Below are 19,554 nucleotides of genomic sequence, written 5' to 3' on the forward strand. Positions count from 1 at the left end.
ACGTTCGGATCTTCTCAACCGAAGCTGAAGGTTGGTTAACGTCACGTGCGCTCGAACAGGTGCGCTGCCGCCCAACTTTCTCCTCGCGTTCAAAGAATTTCACACACCGTTTCATGCAATTTCCATCGCCTTTGTTACCGCGTCACTTCTCAGCTGCAAACAGGATATGGCGCCTTGCAGGTTTATTTTACGCATGAGCTGAAATTTTGTTGCTTTATCCTCTTCAGAATTTCCATAAAAGCACATTTCATCTAATGCTACTCATGAGGAAAGTAAATCAGGTGTCAAAGTTAATCAGAATAAAGTTACAGCCTCCATACAGCATTCCCGGTGTTGAATTTAACGACTACAGAGCTTCATTCTATTGCTGTAAGATTTATTTCAGTACTAGAGGTAATAATAATTCAGCACAGGGTATTTTTCATGTGTCTAAGTGCGTAAACGTTATGCAGAGAATTATTAAAGTAAATTTACCTCAGGACTCAGAGTAGTGCATGCAGATCATTTTACCAGCTGATTTTATATCAGTTGTTCATGTTATTTTTCCCAGTAAAATTAACCTTTCTTGGTTTAAGGCTAAGCTGCGTGTATATGCGTCTGCTCAGAGCGGCCCGTACGTTGGCGCTATGCTCTAGCGCCAATATGAGAGTCTTTGTGGCGCGTTGAGCTTCTCCGTGCCAGTCCACATGCAGGCCAAGAAGCGCTACGTGCTAGCGTTGGCGGCAGCTTGCGCCATGCTGCTCGCCTACATCTGCACTCTACACACCACCGAGCTCCAGACGCACAGTGATGAGCCGCATTTTCACGCCCTTCTTCAGCATGCCGAGCAGCCATACCTGTTTCTGGAGGAAGTGGAACCAGAAGAGTACGGACCGCTGGTGCTGCTGCGCCGTGAGATCCAGAACAACATGTACAAGAGCCGCCGCTGTCGCATGGACACATGCTTTGACTTCGGTCGGTGTCAGGGTGCCTTCCGCGTCTATGTGTACCCGCCAGGCACAAGCGCGGTCACGGGAATTTCCGAGAATTACCGGAAAGTTCTGGCGGCCATCGAGGACTCACGGTTCTACACGAGCGATCCAAGTGAGGCGTGCCTTTTCGTGCTCAGCGTGGACACACTGGACCGGGACAGACTTTCACCACAATATGTGCAGGATGTTAGAACTCAGATCCAGAACCTTCCACTGTGGAATGATGGCAGGAACCACCTGATCTTTAACCTGTACTCTGGGACGTGGCCCGACTATGCTGAGGATTTGGGTTTTGATGTAGGCCAGGCCATGTTGGCCAAGGCCAGTGTCGACGTGCAGAACTTCAGGCCCAATTTTGACGTGTCCATACCTCTTTTTTCCAAAGACCACCCCCAGAAAGGTGGGGAGAAAGGTTATTTGACATCCAACAATGTCCCGCCTGCACGGAAATACCTTCTAGTGTTCAAAGGGAAGAGGTATCTTACAGGAATTGGTTCAGAAACCAGGAACGCTTTGTATCACATACATAACAGGGAAGATATGATTTTGCTGACCACCTGCAAGCACGGGAAAGACTGGGAGAAGCACAAAGACGCCAGGTGTGACCAGGACAATGAAGAATACTCAAAGTAAGTCCACTACTTTTGTCACCTTGCTACTGCTCCAAGCCTGTTTGCCACGGTTGATCACGTTTCATTCACTGACTGTCGCACGACATGACGAATAAATGTTTGCAGTGCCACAGTTGTTATCATGAAAAATCGGACGCATCTGTTTGGTAAAATGAAACGATTCCTGAGAAAAGAATGGCGTGTCACTTGACTGTCATGGAAAGGAGACCTCGGATTGTAACGAGTGTTGCGTCACAGAGTTAGCTAAAATGACGAGAGACAGGGAACCCCATTAAAAAGCTATAAAATTATTTCAAGACGAAGCATGAAAGCATTTTAGCAGAAATGGATGCTGAGATTTATGATATGTGGCGGTAACAAGGAGGGGCCTCAATGTAGGCAACATATGTTCCACTTGTTGACACAACTCTGCCTTTTTCTTGCTCAAATGCTTTGTCTTGGTGTTGGTGTTTTCTCTCCTCGGATAACTTTGAAAAAGCTTCGGCCGTTAGCCGAACATTGTGTGTCAGCATCAAAGCTGAATTGAGACGCGTTGCTTTTGTTGCGCCTTACAAAACACATTCTCTCACGCATACACAGACACCGAACGACGAGTATTATAATCTCAGTAATCCATTGCGGATGAGCGGAATAGTGTGTTTGCTTTAGTGCCCCATGGGAAGAGTTGGCCTTCATTGTCCTGGGCTCTTTACATTACATGTGTGTGACAGGCTTTTCTCACTAATGTTTTGTTACAGAGTGTGTATTTCAGCACAGGGACTTCTGTCACATCGTTGGGAAAAGCCCTTTCCCACCCAGAGAGGGTGCACCACACGAGACTGGGACCAATATTTCTCAGTCCTCCTGCGCTGAAGGAGTTGCATTCAAATGTTGGTAATCAAAGCCGTTTATGAAAGAACGAGGTGTTAACCAGGAGGCACCATCCACATCATTTCATGCTCATTTCTTGCTAATCTTGCACTCAAACAAGACCCCATCATATATATATATATTTTTTTCTCACCCAACAGTTCTTTTAAATGGTCAAGATTTCTAAAGGAGTTCTACCTAAAACCCTTTGCGACTAGCAAAAAAGAAAAGAAAAATGTAATCCCTCAGAGGGAAAAGCTGGAGCATATACTAATACTGTCATTAAGCGAGAACAACAACAGACCACTGTTGATCAATTCCCAAAGGAGTGATAGTGGCAGGAAAATACTTGCTGCTGGTTCGGGATCCATCTTGAGGTAAATAGTAAATAGCGATAGTAACGTAACATGTGTGTTAGGAGCTCTCATGTGTTACCATTTTCAAGAAATATATGACGTGTGACTGGGTAAAGAGGGGATTAATCAGAGAATCTGCCAGAGTTAACTCAGAAGACTCAGACTCAGAGACTGAATACAGCGATTAATCGGCCACGGTTGACTCAGAAGGAACTGGAAAGATCCACAGCTCCAGTGGGAGAAGCTGTTCATAGGACAACCAGAGCGTGGGCACTTTACAAAGTTGGGCTTTATGGAAGAGTGGAGAGCCAAAAGACATGTTAGGGACCTGGCAAGGACTGAATGTGGGGAAAAAAGTATTCTAGTCTCACAGATTGCTTGGCAAAAGTTTGGAAGCAACAGAAAACCGTCCCTGCAGTGAAGCATGGTGGTGGGAACATCATGTTGAGTGTTACCCTTGGCCTGCTTTTCTCTCTAATGCCCTTTTTACCTGGTGACTGTCTTTTAGTGGATGACGTCCTCTAGGCAGAGTTGCGATCGTGCCATATTCTTGCATAAGTCGATACTATGCAAAGCACTGTATAATAAAACCCACAAATTATATGTAATAAAAAAAAGTTATGAAAGGTGTGCTCTGATTAACCGAAGCAGTGGATGCAATCGTGCGTAACCCTGTAGACGACGAGGCTAATGGAGTCAGCATCAGGTGATCATTTCAATGAACACAAGAGTTTTCTTACTCCGTGCCCTGGCCAATAAAGTACATAAATAACCCTCATTTTGTTTTAGAGGGCTATAAGCGTGCTCTAATAGGGGAATACTCATCTGTAGTTTAAGTGGAGTAATATATGATCCGCTAGCCTGCAAATTAAAGCCTGAGGTCTTGGCCAGCACACACTTACAGTTTAAATAAATTGGAAAGGATTTCAAAGTGGCGGTGCGGTCAATAATTGGCGCTCTGTTAAATTAAGTAGGAGCTCAGAGCCAGAGGAAGAGAGCATTCCTTAAACACACACACACACATACACACACACACACACACACACACACACACACACTCAGTCACTCACACACTTCCCGCTGTGCCGGGGTGGATTAAAAATGAGCCTCGCATAATTCTGCTACGACAGCCCAGGCTGGGCACAGCACACACGCTCTCTCATAGTCGATGCTTGATTTCATTATTGAGCGACTCCGAGTCAATGAGAGGCCCGATTCAGAATGCTGTCAGATGTCTTTGTCAGTTTCCTGTTCATTTGCGCCTGCAGGAGAAGGAAGGAGAGACGGATGGAGGGATGAAGGCAGGAGACAGAAAAGGGAACCCTGCTGATAAGATGTATCGGCTGACTCTAAATTAGAGACGTTCACGACCTGCAGTTTCATCACAGAGAGAGAGAGAGAGAGAGAGAGAGGGACATGCAGAGAAAGAGAGACGAAGTGATGGAGAGGGATGTTTTAATAGAGGTACGGTATGAGAAAACGCAAGATGGTGAGAAAGTGCTTTAATTAGTGTGTGATTAATGGATTGTGTGTTTCTTCTCTCCTGGATCAATTCATCTATACATAGAACACCTAAACGCTCATAAATCCATTTATATTAAGCATTTTTCATGAATGTATAAAACAGACGAATTTCGTGCAGACGTTTTTGGGTAACAGACTAAATATTAAATGAAGAATATTTATTCTGGGAAAGTTCCATTTATTCGGGAATTATTTAAGACAAACACACTTAAGTTCTCGCAAAGCTTCCAGGTATTTAAGGAATAAAACCCTCTGTGTCATGCTGTTATAGGAAAATACTTAACAATGGGGTGGTGCGATGATGCAGAGTTACTGTTACTGCCCGGAAGTTGATTATATTCCTATAACCTATCCATATCAAGTCTTTTATTCCTTTTACACCACAGCGCTTTGTCCTGAAGACTTTCCCACGGTGGAAGACCTCCTGAATGTTACAAACCACAGACGCTGGAGGCGCCTTCAAACAAAAAAAAGGTCCTTACAGAGAATAAGTCAGAGCTAGCTTTCAGATGTCTAGCAATACGAGACCATTTTGAGACACTGGTAGAGAAGAAATGCGAACTGACATCTTAAGCCCTATTCGGAATGGATTAGTTTATCAGCAGGGCATCTGTAATACATTTTCTTTTTCTCCAGACATCTACTCGGTGATGAAAATCTCACATCTGGACAGCAATAAATCTATGAACACAGGAGGAGTGAGTTTCCACAACAAGAAGAGACTCTTATTACAGTTTAAAGCAAACCAAAGTCCCAGCAACAATTTGAAAATTCGATGAAACAATAATCACAAAGGATACAAGAAGCATCCATTTTTTGTTTTCATGATTCGGGAAGCGCTCACACACACACACACACACACACACACACACACACACGTATCCAGACGGACTAAAACAATAGAAAATACTAGATAATTCGGCATGTGTAATGTTCTCAGAGGAGGATACAAGACATGGCCGATCCGGATGCAAATAAAGTCACAGAGGAGCAACTGTAAAACAGGAAGTTACCCCAGGACCCCATGTAAATTTAATCCCATCCAAATACGGCTTTATAGTAGATTTTCCATTGGGATTCTTTTGTCATGCAGAATTGGCAACCCTGGTCATAACGCATACCATCAGGAACACGTACATCAATTTTTCTTACACCTAACAAAGAAATTTAACAAATCAGACAGGACTTTTTCCACAATAGACTCAGTACAGTTAACTAAATTCCAGTACAATTTTATACCAAGTACCTTAAACTGTACACTTCATTTAAACACATTGGTAAACAAAATGTCATTTTATAAACTGAATTTATTAACACGTTTTGAACCTCTTAGGTTCCTAGCGGTTTGACGGCTCTGTGGTCGACCATTTACACCACGTCATGTCGGATTTGAAACCTCATGTATATAAAGTAACTCTAACCTGGAGTGTGTATTGGAATCCCTCCATGGCTGTATACACGCTGTCTTTCCTAGCTTTTCGGAGAAAAAGGCAGGTGGAGAATGGTTGGAAATGGAGCAACAGTTGAGCAGCAGAGAGAGACGTGAGGGATGGTGTGACAGGATGAGATTGGAACAGGCCCACCTGCTGTGATGTGTTCAGTAACAGTGTAATGTGTCAGTGGGAGTCACACTTTAAACCTCTGTAATGAGGAGCCATGAGGAGAACCACCACCTTCACTCTGCCACAGAGTGTTTACTGGCCTGGAAATAATGGTCTTCAGTTGAATTTGTATCTGCCATAAGAGATATATTCCATCAAATTGGGTATATATTTACAGCTAGAGCATACGTTATGGGATATAGCACAGTTTTCAATGCGTTTCAACACGTCAAATAGTCATTCAGCATTCTCCTCAGGAAGACGCTGCCTGGGGTTTGTTTGTCTTTATTTTCTTTTCTTTTTTTTTAACGCCGAGATGAAGCCTGTCCCATTTGGAAGGTATCAGCAGACAGCTGTCGTCTAAGGTTCCTTATTTTGGGAGAATTTGTAGGCAGCGTTTCTAGGCTAAAACAATCACAAAAGTCTGTTCACTAGACAACAGTTGAAAAGGTTTAATAAACAGGGAACAGAACTGTCAGTCTGACAAAGGAATGATTTATTTTTTTAAGTAATGCAATCTTAATATATTATTATACCACAGATCCGATTGGTCACAAGGTCTTGATTAATTTTCTCAGGAATGCCACATAATCTAAGACTGACAATACACAAAGAAAAATATAGGTATAATTGTTGATCTGGTCAATTTTCCTGTGAGGTGATGTTTATTTCAACATTTTTGGAAGGAGTCTCCAGTACCAGTCTCTTAATAATTGTCAGTAAGGACAGAGAGTTTTGTTTATTTTTTTTTTGTCTTCAAGAAACAGAATAAAAGAGGCTGGTGAGGGAATGACTATTTATAACTGCTGTAACTTAAGTGATAAAAGGAATTCACTGGTTTTGTGTACCTTCCACAACTTAAAATGTAACTATAAATGGATAAAAAGTACACCGTCATTCTTTAATGAAAACAAGAACTCGTGGGAAAATTGGTGTGGTATAAGAGTAATAAACCATTTAAGAACGTGGTGTTATAGTAAAATTTTCGACTTCAGGGTGGTAACGTTAACTCTGCTTCATCACACCGCTCGGTCATTGATTATTAACTAACAGAAATTTTGTATTGCTTACATACTGTGATAATATTGTGAAGCGCAGTCAGCTAACCTCAGTGTATTCAGTGGAGCTAACCCAGACTTGCCCTTAACCCTGAGGTCATACGCTCTATACTTGGATTGGATTCTGCCCCATTTGGATAAAAGCTCTTCTTAAATCACTCAGACACTTCATTATCATTTCGTCTCCTGGCTTCCTGAGCTACAGCCAGTATCTGAAAGTTGTACTCCATGCTCTTTAAAGCCGTAAAAGTTAAAGGAGTTAGGGTTGTGACGATGTTACAGTATCAAAAAATACACTACATTTATTTATGGCATTTGGTAGACGCCCTTATCCACAGCAACTTCCATTCATCCATCTGAGTAGTTAAGGGTTAAGGGACTTGCTCAAGGGCCCAACAATGGCAGCTTGGTGGTGCTGGGAATTGAACTCATGACCTTCTGAGCAGTAGACCAACACCTTAACCACTGAGCTTGCACTGCCTGTTAAAATAATTCAGCAGTTCCCGACTACACGCCAGCTCCTAATGTCCTTAAACCTGACATGGTGGAAAGACGTCGTTTATTTAGGCGACCGGTTGTCGACGATTACATCATTAATCCAGATTTATTCTTTTTTTTTATTTTTGGTAAATCACAAGCAGAGAAAAATCAATATTTTATAATGTGTTTTTTTTTGTCTGAAATGTAATTTAAAAAAAAAACAAAAACAAAACTTGTGTGCTGTAATGACTATTAAATTCAGTCATGCCAATCATAATGGCACTTTTATTTTCACCAAACTGCATACTTGTGTGTGTGTAGGTGTGTGTGTGTGTGTAGGTGTGTAGAGCTGAGTTCTGCACTAATAACTCGCCTGCTCTTGTATGACCTTACACCACACACACACACTCACACAACAGACACATACACACTGTCTCCGTCTCAGTCTGTTTCCTCTTCGTTCCTCTCTGTCAAACTGACACACAGTGACACACACACACACACACACACACACGGCTCAGTATAATGAGCGAATATTATTATTGTTTTATGTAAATGTCTGGAACGACACATTAGACAGTCTGCAGCAGGTGGCCTCCAGGGCTTGATTGACATTTCAGCTGACACATTTCTCCGCAGGAGGGACCGTGCGCGTGTGTGTGTGTGTGTGTGTGTGTGTGTGTGTGTGTGTGTGGAATTTGGCAGTCTCTTGTAAGCACAATGACACCATGCGTGCATCTGTTCAGCATATATTTATTTCACATGTACATTAGAGACGGGAAGAGGTACATAAATGCTCACAAGAGACAGTAATCAGTCCCTCCTGGGTTTCGCGATTATTATGACCGCAGAAATTGACACAAAATCAAGCAAAACAATATTCGGAAAAGCTTGCAATTTATAAAAATTACGCAGTTTTGGGCGAAGACGCGTCATGTGACGTCCCAGTGTGACGTTCTGTCAAAGCCCTCTTTTCTGGGCTTAGATTCATCTGGGCTTTGATTCATCTTTGATTCATCTGGGCTTTGATTCATCGATTCACGTGTCATGATGGACAAATCATATTCCTCATTTTAGTAATGAGGAGAAAGAACAGAAAAGAGCACAATATTTAAGAGAAGGTGGTTTGGTGTCATATTGCATACTCTCTGGATCTGAGTCGCACCAAAAGTAATAACTCGAGGTGAGTCAATCATGAGTTCTTTCTTGTTTCCTTCTTTCTTTTTCTTTAGCAGGAAATGCAATATACAAACACTGTAGGTCAGCTAAGATTGATGACATCCAGAGGAGGAGAGGGGAACGCAGGAAAGATCTGCTTGTGGCGCTATTGATCTCCAATATGAATAAATCATGTGGTCGCCTCTGATATTTCCACCTTGTACTTTGGTTGTGTTGCCACTGGCGATGAATGCAGGATGTGTTCGTTTTCAGCTGGAGATAAGCAGGTTTCAGGTTTATGCTGTCGGCTCATAGGAAACAAGCCTTGCAGAGTTAGCATCTGTAAAAGGACACATTTTATTTGTTCCAGGCACTGTATGTTACAACATAGGAGCACTGGGGAGAAAAGTCAACTCGTTTTTTATTCCTTTTTATTCTTGTTTTGGAGTTGTTTAACCGTTAGAAATTCAAGAGTTTAAACACTTATTAATATTAAAAAATGACTAGTTTATCAAATAGCAACCTGAGATGAACCTAGCTTATGCTAACGCCATCCTTCAATAACTCCAATAACTCCTGCAGTCCATTCTGAAGTGACCTGAAGCAGGGACACGCCCATGGCAGCCACGTTTAGGGTCGTGCCAGACAAAAGTGTTTACTTCAAAAGGCCCTTGAAAATGGCCGAATCCAAAGGGAACAAGCGACAGCCACTTTGTTCCTGAGATTCTTTGAACTTGACACAGCAGTAGATGGGCTTACCTGTAAATGTGGGTTTTAGCTAAAAAAAGTTGGTAGGGTTACACTTAACCTATAAATGAAAGCAGGCTTTTGCTTCCTAAAGATGTGAGTAGTCTTGCGTATAAATTTTGGAATGCTTACCTGTAAATGTGGGTGGGCTTATTCTTATCTATAAACGTGGGCAGGCATACGCTTATCTATAAATGTAGGCAGGATTATTCTTACCTGTAAATGTGGGTGGGGTTATCTATAAACATGGGCAGGCTTACACTCACCTATAAATGTAGGCAGGATTATTCTTACCTGTAAATGCGGGCAGGATTATATATAAATGTAGGCCGTCTTATTCTTACCTGTAAACGTGGGCGGGGTTATCTAAAAATGTAAGCATGATTATTCTTGATTTTTAGGATATTAAAGAAATTATTTTTTTAAAAAGGTCCAACATTTTTGCTCGCTGTTTATTAACAAATTTCGTAGAAACATTGCATTTTCAAGAATGAAGAGTCCCGTTGTCATCTCTTTCCCTCCCTGCCCCTTTAAAACTGTCTGTGTCTTTAATGATTATGGATCCAGAGCGTGCGGTACCCAGTTAAAGCACACAGATGTGTTCTTGTAATTCTCACACAGGTGTTGTGTGCAGATTGAAGTGAAGCCGTGACTGGCTCGCGTTAGGACAAATCTTTGCAAATCAGCAGCTGACATGCAACTGGGGCGAGCTACGGTTATGGAAATTACTGAAATGTTGCTAAAATATTGCAAACTGGCGCAAACAAACTGGGAAGAAGAAGAAGAAGAAGAAGAAGAAGTGTGCAGTGCTGGACAAACAAAGCCAAGGCTATAGTGTATATGGAGGCAAGTGTTGGTTCTTATGCATTCTTTCTCTTATTGTAGGCAATATATGTGCTACATGGAAACAGGGTCTGACTTTGGATGCTTTGTTGTGCATGAAATAGATGTAAAGTGTGTGTGTGTGGGTGTGTGTGTGTTAGCACTGTGCCTACGTACCGTTAAGCAAACAAGGTCACAGCTTTGATTTGCGACTGCATCTGGCAGGTCAGTCATTTTTACGGCCGTGTTTATGAAAGGTGACATCAGCGTGAATAACCCTTCCATTCTGTTCACACTGTCATTTAATATCCATCCACCTGTCCAACTCTGCTCTCTCTCTCTCTCTCTCTCTCTCTCTCTCTCTCTCTCTCACACACACACACACACACACACACGCCTATTATCATGTTTTATGATGATTTATACCACAGCACTGTTGAATTCTCAAACCTGATCCTGATTGGTCAGAAGGTGATTCATTTTCCATTAAAGCAGCTCTGACAGTAGAGCAGCTCCAAATCACAGGTTTGTATTAATGCGCTCGTTCCTATAGCAACGCCTCGTTAACGAGGACTTTTACGGCGGACACACAATCTATAAACAAAATGAAACAACGTGTTGCTATTTAAAACGATTAAAAACACACGTAATTATCTATATGGTGAAGTTTTCTGTAAGGAGGAAGGAGTCTCCAGTGTCAGACTTCACACAATACACACACATGGAAAAAAAAACACAATCTTTTCGAAAAAAAAGATAGGGCGGAGTTAGGGGCTGAAGCTTTCACTTTCCTCAAAATTTTGGACAAGATTAGTGCGTATGTTTTCTATTTATTAGGGATGTGTGATGAGGAGTAACGAGTGCTCGGACACCAGATTTCCAGCAGACGCTCGTTTACTGTAATAAATTCACGAGGTAACAAATTAGAGTCCGTTTTTAAATTCACAATAGCAGTGTCAGAGCGGAGATCAGGTGTGCGTAGGTGTGTGTGTGTGGGTGTGTGTTGTTTCAAAAAGAAAAAAAAACCCTGCGAGCAGAAAGCCCTTTGGAGCCACGAGCTCCTTATTCATTACCTCGCAAGACATTATACAGATCCATAACCATGGCCAAATTAATTGTTTCCACTAACCCTAATTATGAAAAAGCATCCAGAAGAAGCGTGGTAAGCATTTGGAAGCGTCGCTACTTTTCAGTTTGATAAATCTCCAGCTGCGTAGGCTGTCTGCTTTCAGGAGCCGGGCATTCATTTGAACAAAAACTTGATTTACTGCAACATCAATACCGACTTTCCCAGAATCTTCTGGCTGAAAACGTGAAGCGGCCAGCGTGAGCTCTACATTCATTACATTGCAGCTGATATTCACCATGACTCGCCATCGATCAGCCAGACTTCGTTTTTTTTCCCTTTGCTTTAATTTAATTTGACCTTCACGAGACCTGTCAGCAGGTAATCCTGCGCTCTTACCAATGCGCCGTGATATCACTCATGTATCTACTCAACCTTGAGAGCGGTTTATACACACGGTTTTCTCCGAGAGTCAAACTGACACTTTTGGCTTTGCTTACTTCTTTAGTAAATAAAACGTTGTCGTGGTTTGTAGCCGTATGTTGTTTTGTAGCTGTTGTAACGCGAGTGATCTTGTTTCACGGTGAGAGTGAGTAACTCCGCTTCGTCACACCACACCGCGCTTGCTTATTTTCCCGTTACAGCATTTTAATAGTTGCGTATAATATATAAGGTTTATCTGTAGCTAGATTTCTAAAACCCAACCCCCACACACACACACGTAATGGAGCATGTTAGCAGGCTGGAGGGTTGTTACAGTTCCACGGTTAGACACGGCGTCACGGTGATCGGATTGTTACCTTTGGCGTTTGTGAGCATTGTGTGTACAGAGTCTGCATGCCTCGCATCCTTCAGGGGTTTCCACTAGGCACACCAGTTTCCTCCCACAGTCAAAGACATGCGATGTAGGTTGAATGGCATCTCTAAATTATCCGTAGTGTGTGAATGTATGCGATTGTGCCCAGTGATGGGTTGGCACCCCGTCCCGCCTCGTACCCCAATTCCCCTGGGATAGACTCCAGGCTCCCCGTGACCCTGTGTAGGATAAGCGGTATGGATAATGGATGGATGGATGGGTCTCCTGTCTGAATTGACATGTTGGTAAAGATTGTGTTACATCCTGTAGGAAAAGTGGTTTTTATTGCTATAAAGTCAATTTATTTTTTGAAACGTGGAACAATATAAACATAGACAATGTTGAAAATATGCATCAAAGAAGCAACAGGGATTTAACTCATTGAATTCCGAGCACAGACACAGCTACGTACATGTTATGGTCATGTGACACATTAACGATCAAGTTACACTTGCATGGCCACACCCCCTCCAACAAGTTCTTATAATAAATCTCAAACCATTAATTTGATATTAAAATAAGCTTTATGTACAGTAGTACAGATGTGAATATCAGTGAGACGAGAACGTATACGCCATGAAAACACACCCATTTCTGGGATGTTACTACGGACGTCGTCCGGCAATGTTCTTTTTTTAAATATATATATATATACACATACACAAGCCTACGAGGATGTGCAAAGAGACTTTTGTATAAAGATTTTGTCATTGATATTTCCTTGTGTGTTTTTAAAATGCTGGATTACTGTGACACCGTGAGACTTTTAGACGAGGCTATCGTCCCGTGAAAATTCCAAACCCTAACACCGCTGATACGCGGCGGTGTTCGAGGGAGCGACCCGCTGTCGTGAGACGAGTTTGAAAACGTACGAGGTGAAATCAGAATCAGCGCTGGAGGTGGAAGCTCGTTGGCCTCTAAGCTCTCAGCAATGAATCACTCTGTAAGGTGTGTGCGAGTGCACAGATCGTGCTCGGGCTCTATTTACGAGCCAATCAGAAACCGCTACGCTATGGCCTTGGCTCTATAATACGACCCTGAGGTACTCCGTACGTTTCTTCATCACGTGTGAATTCTCTTCATTTTGATTGTACTAAGAAAACATCGAGATGTCTTCACTTGTGTTTGTCCATTCTGTAAAAAAGAAAAAAAGGAGAAGAAAGAACAGGAACGAGGGTGAGGGGGGGGGAAAAATAAAAACAAAGGGATTGATTTATCCGACGGTTTCGCCTCAGAGCGCGACCCTCTCCGGGACCTGAATATGGATTCAATAATACAGTGATGGAGTGCGAGAGCGATGGAGTGATTGAGTGATAGCTGGAGGGAGGTAGAGAGGGATGGATGGATGAAGGTCATTTGATATGGGCTGTTATTATTGAGTGAGCTGTGCACTCTGGCATGCTGGGGCTCTCGCTGCTCCTGTGGCTCACATGTGTACGTTAGCTGAAAAGTCAAGAGATTTGACCGACAGTGTGAGTTTTAGATACGAGAAAGACTTTAGCTCACTATTGAGCACGTCCATCTCTTTATTAAAACACAGATACAAAGTGGACGTCCTGGAAAAAGGTACATTTGCTGATGCTTTTATCCCAAGTGACTTTTGAGAAAGCAGGTAAGGATCTCGTTGAAGTACCAAACGGGGGTAGTTTTAGCGGTTATATCTATAACCACTGAGCCACGGCTAGTTTTCGTGTCACGAAAAACATCTGGAGAACGAGAACGTGGACACGATGTCCTAGCACGTCCGGACGTCTTTTATTCCTCTTATACCGTTTGCTAATCTGTTTGATATTGCCAACTCAACCAAGGAATTTATCAGTGGGGAAAAGTGGAAGGTTCTAGACTGGCCAAGTCTTAACCAGACCTTAAGTGAGCAGCGTTTCACCTCCTGAAGAAGAGACTGAAGGGACTTTTTGATGCAAAGGATATGCAAGAAAAACATGAAGTGTTATTTACTTTAATTTACTTCAAGACTGATATGTTCCGATACTTTTGCTCACCTAAAATTGGGTGGTCTGAAAAAGTCTGCATTTTTGGATTCAAGCCCAGTTTTCACACCTGCCGCTGCTCCTGAAGAGGCGGAGTCTGCACAAGAGGAGGAAGTTACCTGGTCTTGTTTTAAAGTGTGTGCCCGAGAAAAACCCCGCAAAACAAATTAACGACGCACAATTCTACGGTTTAGATTTGAATTTTTGCGTGTAAACATTTGACATTTAATCTGTTCTCCTCTATTACATCGTTAATCATGTTTTTTTTATTTATTATTTATTGTAAATCGTGATCGAGTAGACATCAATATCGCACATTACGTTCTTATTTCTCATTCTTTCATAATACACTGGAGTAAAATTCCTGTCTGCATTTTTAGGTCATTATGCCCTTAAAGAATCTGATGACACAGTGGATTGTTAGATAATTGTGTGTGTGTGTGTGTGTGTGTGTGTGTGTGTGTGTGTGTGTGTGTGTTGTAACAGATGGCGGGCAGTGTGTTTACAGGCACTCCAAATAACAGCACTGAAAACAAGGCCCAGCTGGAGGAGTACGTGCAACTAGACAATCATAGAACAAAGTCGCCACGTCTGTCACACACACACACACAAGCTTTGCTATGAACACGGACTGAAAATCATATTGCGATTATCGTGAAGCCGTAACGTTCTTGGTTAAAGATCGACCTGCGTTGATTCGATTAAAGTTCATTTCTCTATATCTGATCGTGTGAATGCCGTCTGATCACGGAACACATGAACCATAAAACATTCGCGTGAATTATTACATTACGAAAAAAAATGTAAATATACTATTAGAGAAGCCTAGTGTTATTGTTGTTGCTCTGTAAGCCTGTTTTGAATTCACGAATGCACATACGACGCTTCCATCACCGCATGTTGTTGCCGTACGGCAACAATGACATTTTACCATTTAACAGAATACTCAAAATATTTAAACTTGTATACATGACTAAATATAAATATTAACGTATCTCGATCGCATTTCATTTTTCCCTTTGAGCATAAATATTGAGAAATGAATCAGAACCCTGTGATGATGTCACCCTTCACCATGCTACTGTATGTGATTGCAGAAAAGGCGTGTACCGGTACGTCCGTGGCATTTTTTCGTTTTTTTGCCGTGCGCTTGATGTTTTTTGTTTTACGCACCATCCGTCGTAAACTCTAGAGAGCGCCGTGTGTGAAAATCCCAGGATTCCAGGCAGAACTACTTTAAAAAAAAAAAAAAAAAAACTGGCAGCATGAACACCATGTCACAGTCAAAGTCACTGCTAATGGATTCATATACAGCGCTGCATCATGCCTCCAGCTACTACACACTCTCCCTCTGGCCGTGTGTGTGTGTGCGCTTGGTCTACTTTTGACTGCGATAGTGATTCCCTGTCATCTGTCTTTATCCCTCACACACACACACACACGCCTCAACTTTAACATATAATCACCCGTGCCCATGTACTCAAATGCTCATTCACTATTTATATCACCATTATACCTCTGTGCTGTTGAATTCTGCAATCTGATTGGTCAGAAGGTATTGAAGCATTCTGAGATTTATTCATTTGCCACACACACACACACACACACACACACACACACACACACACAAAGAGTGTAGAGGTAATTCGGCTCAATGATTACATCCTTCCTTTAAGTATAAATGCTTAGCATGCTTGAGTCTGTGTGTGTGTGTGTGTGTGTGTGTGTGTGTGAATAAAGAACAGATTAAAAAGAGCTTCTCCTGCTTTCTTTCTCTCCTTTCTTTCTATCTCTGTACACAAGTAGGCGATTTCGCCACAAAGACATGTATTTTCCGGGCGAAGGTATCCGAAATGCTCTCCATCTGTCCTGATTTATCCTTATGAAAACCAGAAACTCACTGAAAAACCTCTCTCACACACACACACACACACACACACACACACACACACACACACACACACACACACACAAGACCAGCATCTCGCTGTGCAACAGCTTCACTTGAAGAAGTTTATGTTGTGTGTCATCTAATATCTCACACACACACACACACACACACACACACCAGACACCCGACTGAGGTGCCAACCTGCATGTTCCTAATTAGTCTGTTTCTACTGAGCGTGTGTGTGTGTGTGATACTGGAAACAATTGATTTACGGCTACGCTACAGTAATTGAAATAAAAAAAAAAAGTCCAACTTATGAGTGTTTCATCACTTTGTTGCTGAATTACTATAACAAATCGCACACACCATAAAATTCAACCACATGCCATGAAATAGTCTCAATACATCAGTTTATAATGAACATGTGGCATGCGTGCGTGTGTGTGTGTGTGTGTGTGTGTGTGTGTGAGAGAGAGAGAGAGAGCCACAAGCATTGTTCACTTGCTCTGAATCTTTTTCCAAAGCCTACATTTTGCATCTCGTGTGTGTGAGTTCTTGTCTTGTGTATCATGCAGTAGTGTTGTTTGCACCTTTTACACTAACATAACCATGAGAAATCACCGAGGAGTCTAACCAAACCCCTCCCACACGTACGTACGCAAGCCCGCCATGCGTCCTTTCATATTTCAGATGCGGTGCAGGCTGTTCCGCAGTTTTTCACTGCATGCATCTTCCTTTTGCTTGAAAACCAAATCAGTCACAGCATGGAAGAAGGAAGCGTCGGGTTTTCATTAACACTCCTTCCTCGGCAGGAACAAACTGTTCAAGTGATTTTTCAGGTGGAAAAACAGCAATGCCGTGAAACATAATTAATAGCTTGCCTTTGTATCATGGAGGTTTTTTTTTTCCCCCCCTCTGACTTGACTTAACTTATAACTATACGCTGTATATACTGCACACACACGTATACGTCACGTTAGCACGTCTAGGGAGTACAGTCGGATGGGTGGGAACCGGTACCTGATCAAAGCGTGGAGAAAATTCTGGAAACTTCTCCATCTGTATGCAAAATTATACAAGTAACAAGTACTACACATTGTGTAAAAGTCACCATTTCTGCTTGTGTGTGTGTGTGAGTGATTGTGTAAGACTGATAATTGATTCATTTTTTCCCCCCTTCTCACTCCATTCATATACAATCCAACAAAATAATTCTCACTTGTTATGTTGTAATTTGAAGTCAATGTGGCGACACTGATGAATTTAAGGCAATTTAAAGCAGTTTTTGTTTCCCTTATGAATTATTAACAATACTTGGCACCTATTTCCTTTCCCGGTCTCGCAACACATGAAAAAGCAGATGAAAATAAAACAAACAAACAAACAAAAAAAAACTGACTGAAAATAAGCAAAGCAAAACAAAACCAACAATCTGACCATGACGAAGATTTGACGAAGAAAATACCGTGGCGTGCCGTAAACTATATAAAGCATGCGCAATTGCCAGACTAATGAAGAGGAAACAGGGAACAGGTGCTACTAATCAGCTAGCAAGCCAACAGATGACAAGAACAGGAAGCGCAGACCGTATCAGGACCATAAGTGGAGCGCCAAAAGGGACAAAGATATGAGAAAGCTATGACAGGGACAGAACCAGGGAAAATCAGATTACAGTACATCGAACAGTTTAGAACTGATTCACGTATCAGATGTAAGGAATTAAACACTTTAAAGGGTGTTGTTGTTGGAAAATAATCAACAGTGCAATGGTGTGATGAAGCAGGGTTATTGTTAGCACCCTGAACACCATGTGGTAAAGAGATTGATTTCTTTTAGTCTTTGATTTCTTTTAATTAATGAATTAAAGAACGACACGTGATACATTTGATCCCTTTCGAGCTACCAATCAGTACCGATTTCTGACCAATCAGCATCGAGTGTGCAACAGCACTGTGGTATAAAGTGATCAAATCGTAATGTGGGCTTAACATCGGCGCATGTTTAATGGCAAATAAATGCAAGAGATTTCACGCGTTTAATTAAACGGGCGTAATAAAGTTAACCCAAGTGCCTTCAGCTTGTTGCTGGTGTTTGGAGCTGAATACTCATTACACTGATTTGTTGCTGGTGTGAGGACACTGAAGACGCTCGTGTGTGAAGCTGATGTGCTCTCAGGGAGTTGTTAGCACGCCGTGTGTGTGTGTGAGTCGCAATGAAAGGACATGCCTCTTCCATCTGCTCACTGGATCTTCTGACGATCTTCCCAGCTATCTTTCTCTCATATAGACACACACTTTGTGACTTGTGGTCATGTGACACACTTCTGGGAACGGGAATGGGATAACAAGCCAGGAATTCTATTCAAAGGTTTCCTAGATATCTCCTTATTCCAGAGCTCACACATTCACACGTTCTTCTTTGGAACTCAAGTGAATCTCCACACGCGCGCGTGTGTGTGTGTGTGTGTGTGTGTGTGTGTGTGATAGAGAGTGAGAGTTCTTCTCTAAACAAGGTCAAGCGCTTTACTTATTTAACAGCTACGCTGTAGGAGGTGTTTCTGCGCTGGTGTGTTTATCTGTCAGAGGTTGTGTTAGCGCTTAGCGAGCGAGCGAGGTGGCCTAAATCACAGCGACACAACCTTTAAAACATTCATGAGGAGACGTGCACTAAACATGAAGTCTAACAATTCCCATCGAGCAAGCAGTACGTATGCAGACCTGTGGGCTGTTGTTTTTTTAATGAATACGATCAGAGTCATATCTTTTTTTATTGCATCGTTTATTTTAAAAAGATCAAAGTGAATGTGAAATTGTGTTCAGGAGATACTTTGAGAAACGAGTATCGAATGCTGACATGTTCAGTTTAGCTCTCCGAGAGATGTTTTATGAACAGTAGTGGAATACCTGGAGGCGCTCACAATGCGAAAATAGTTACAGGAGATAAACAGCAAAACCTGTAATAGATCAATAAGGGATTAATACAAAATAGAGCTAGATAAATTATAATAGGTGAACGTTTGATGTATTTCGGCGGGACTGGTAGGATAATCTGTCTGACGAAAAACTGTATCTTTAATAAATCCATGAATATGTAAACGAGTCAAATAAATTAAATGAACAAACAAATAAATAACAAAGCTACTGAGCACTGAAAGGATCTGATGTAAAATACTGAAATAAATAAATTAAAAATAGATAGATAGATAGATAGATAGATAGATAGATAGAGATAGACAGAGATAGATAGACAGACAGACAGATAGAGAGATAGACAGATAGATAGACAGACAGACAGAGACAGACAGATAGATAGATAGACAGATAGATAGATAGATAGATAGAGATAGACAGAGATAGATAGACAGACAGACAGATAGAGAGATAAACAGATAGATAGACAGACAGACAGAGACAGACAGACAGATAGATAGAGAGATAGATAGATAGATAGATAGATAGACAGACAGATAGATAGATAGATAGATAAGATTGAAAGACAGACAGATAGATAGATAGATAGATAGATAGATAGACAGTCAGACAGACAGACAGACAG

General features: G+C 41.7%; 1 protein-coding gene across 1 annotated transcript in view; it reads left to right on the plus strand.

Annotated features, from left to right (window-relative positions):
• Positions 1-471: 471 nt before the first annotated feature.
• The window catches only part of LOC128619295 (exostosin-1), a 148,779-nt gene continuing 129,696 nt past the window's right edge, over positions 472-19,554 (plus strand). The window contains exon 1 of the mRNA XM_053643387.1: positions 472-1,600. Within this exon, the coding sequence (XP_053499362.1) occupies positions 687-1,600 (914 nt within the window). The 5' untranslated portion in view covers positions 472-686. The remainder of the gene's footprint in view (positions 1,601-19,554) is intronic.

Source organism: Ictalurus furcatus, chromosome 2, assembly GCF_023375685.1.
Source record: "Ictalurus furcatus strain D&B chromosome 2, Billie_1.0, whole genome shotgun sequence".
Taxonomy (NCBI): domain Eukaryota; kingdom Metazoa; phylum Chordata; class Actinopteri; order Siluriformes; family Ictaluridae; genus Ictalurus; species Ictalurus furcatus.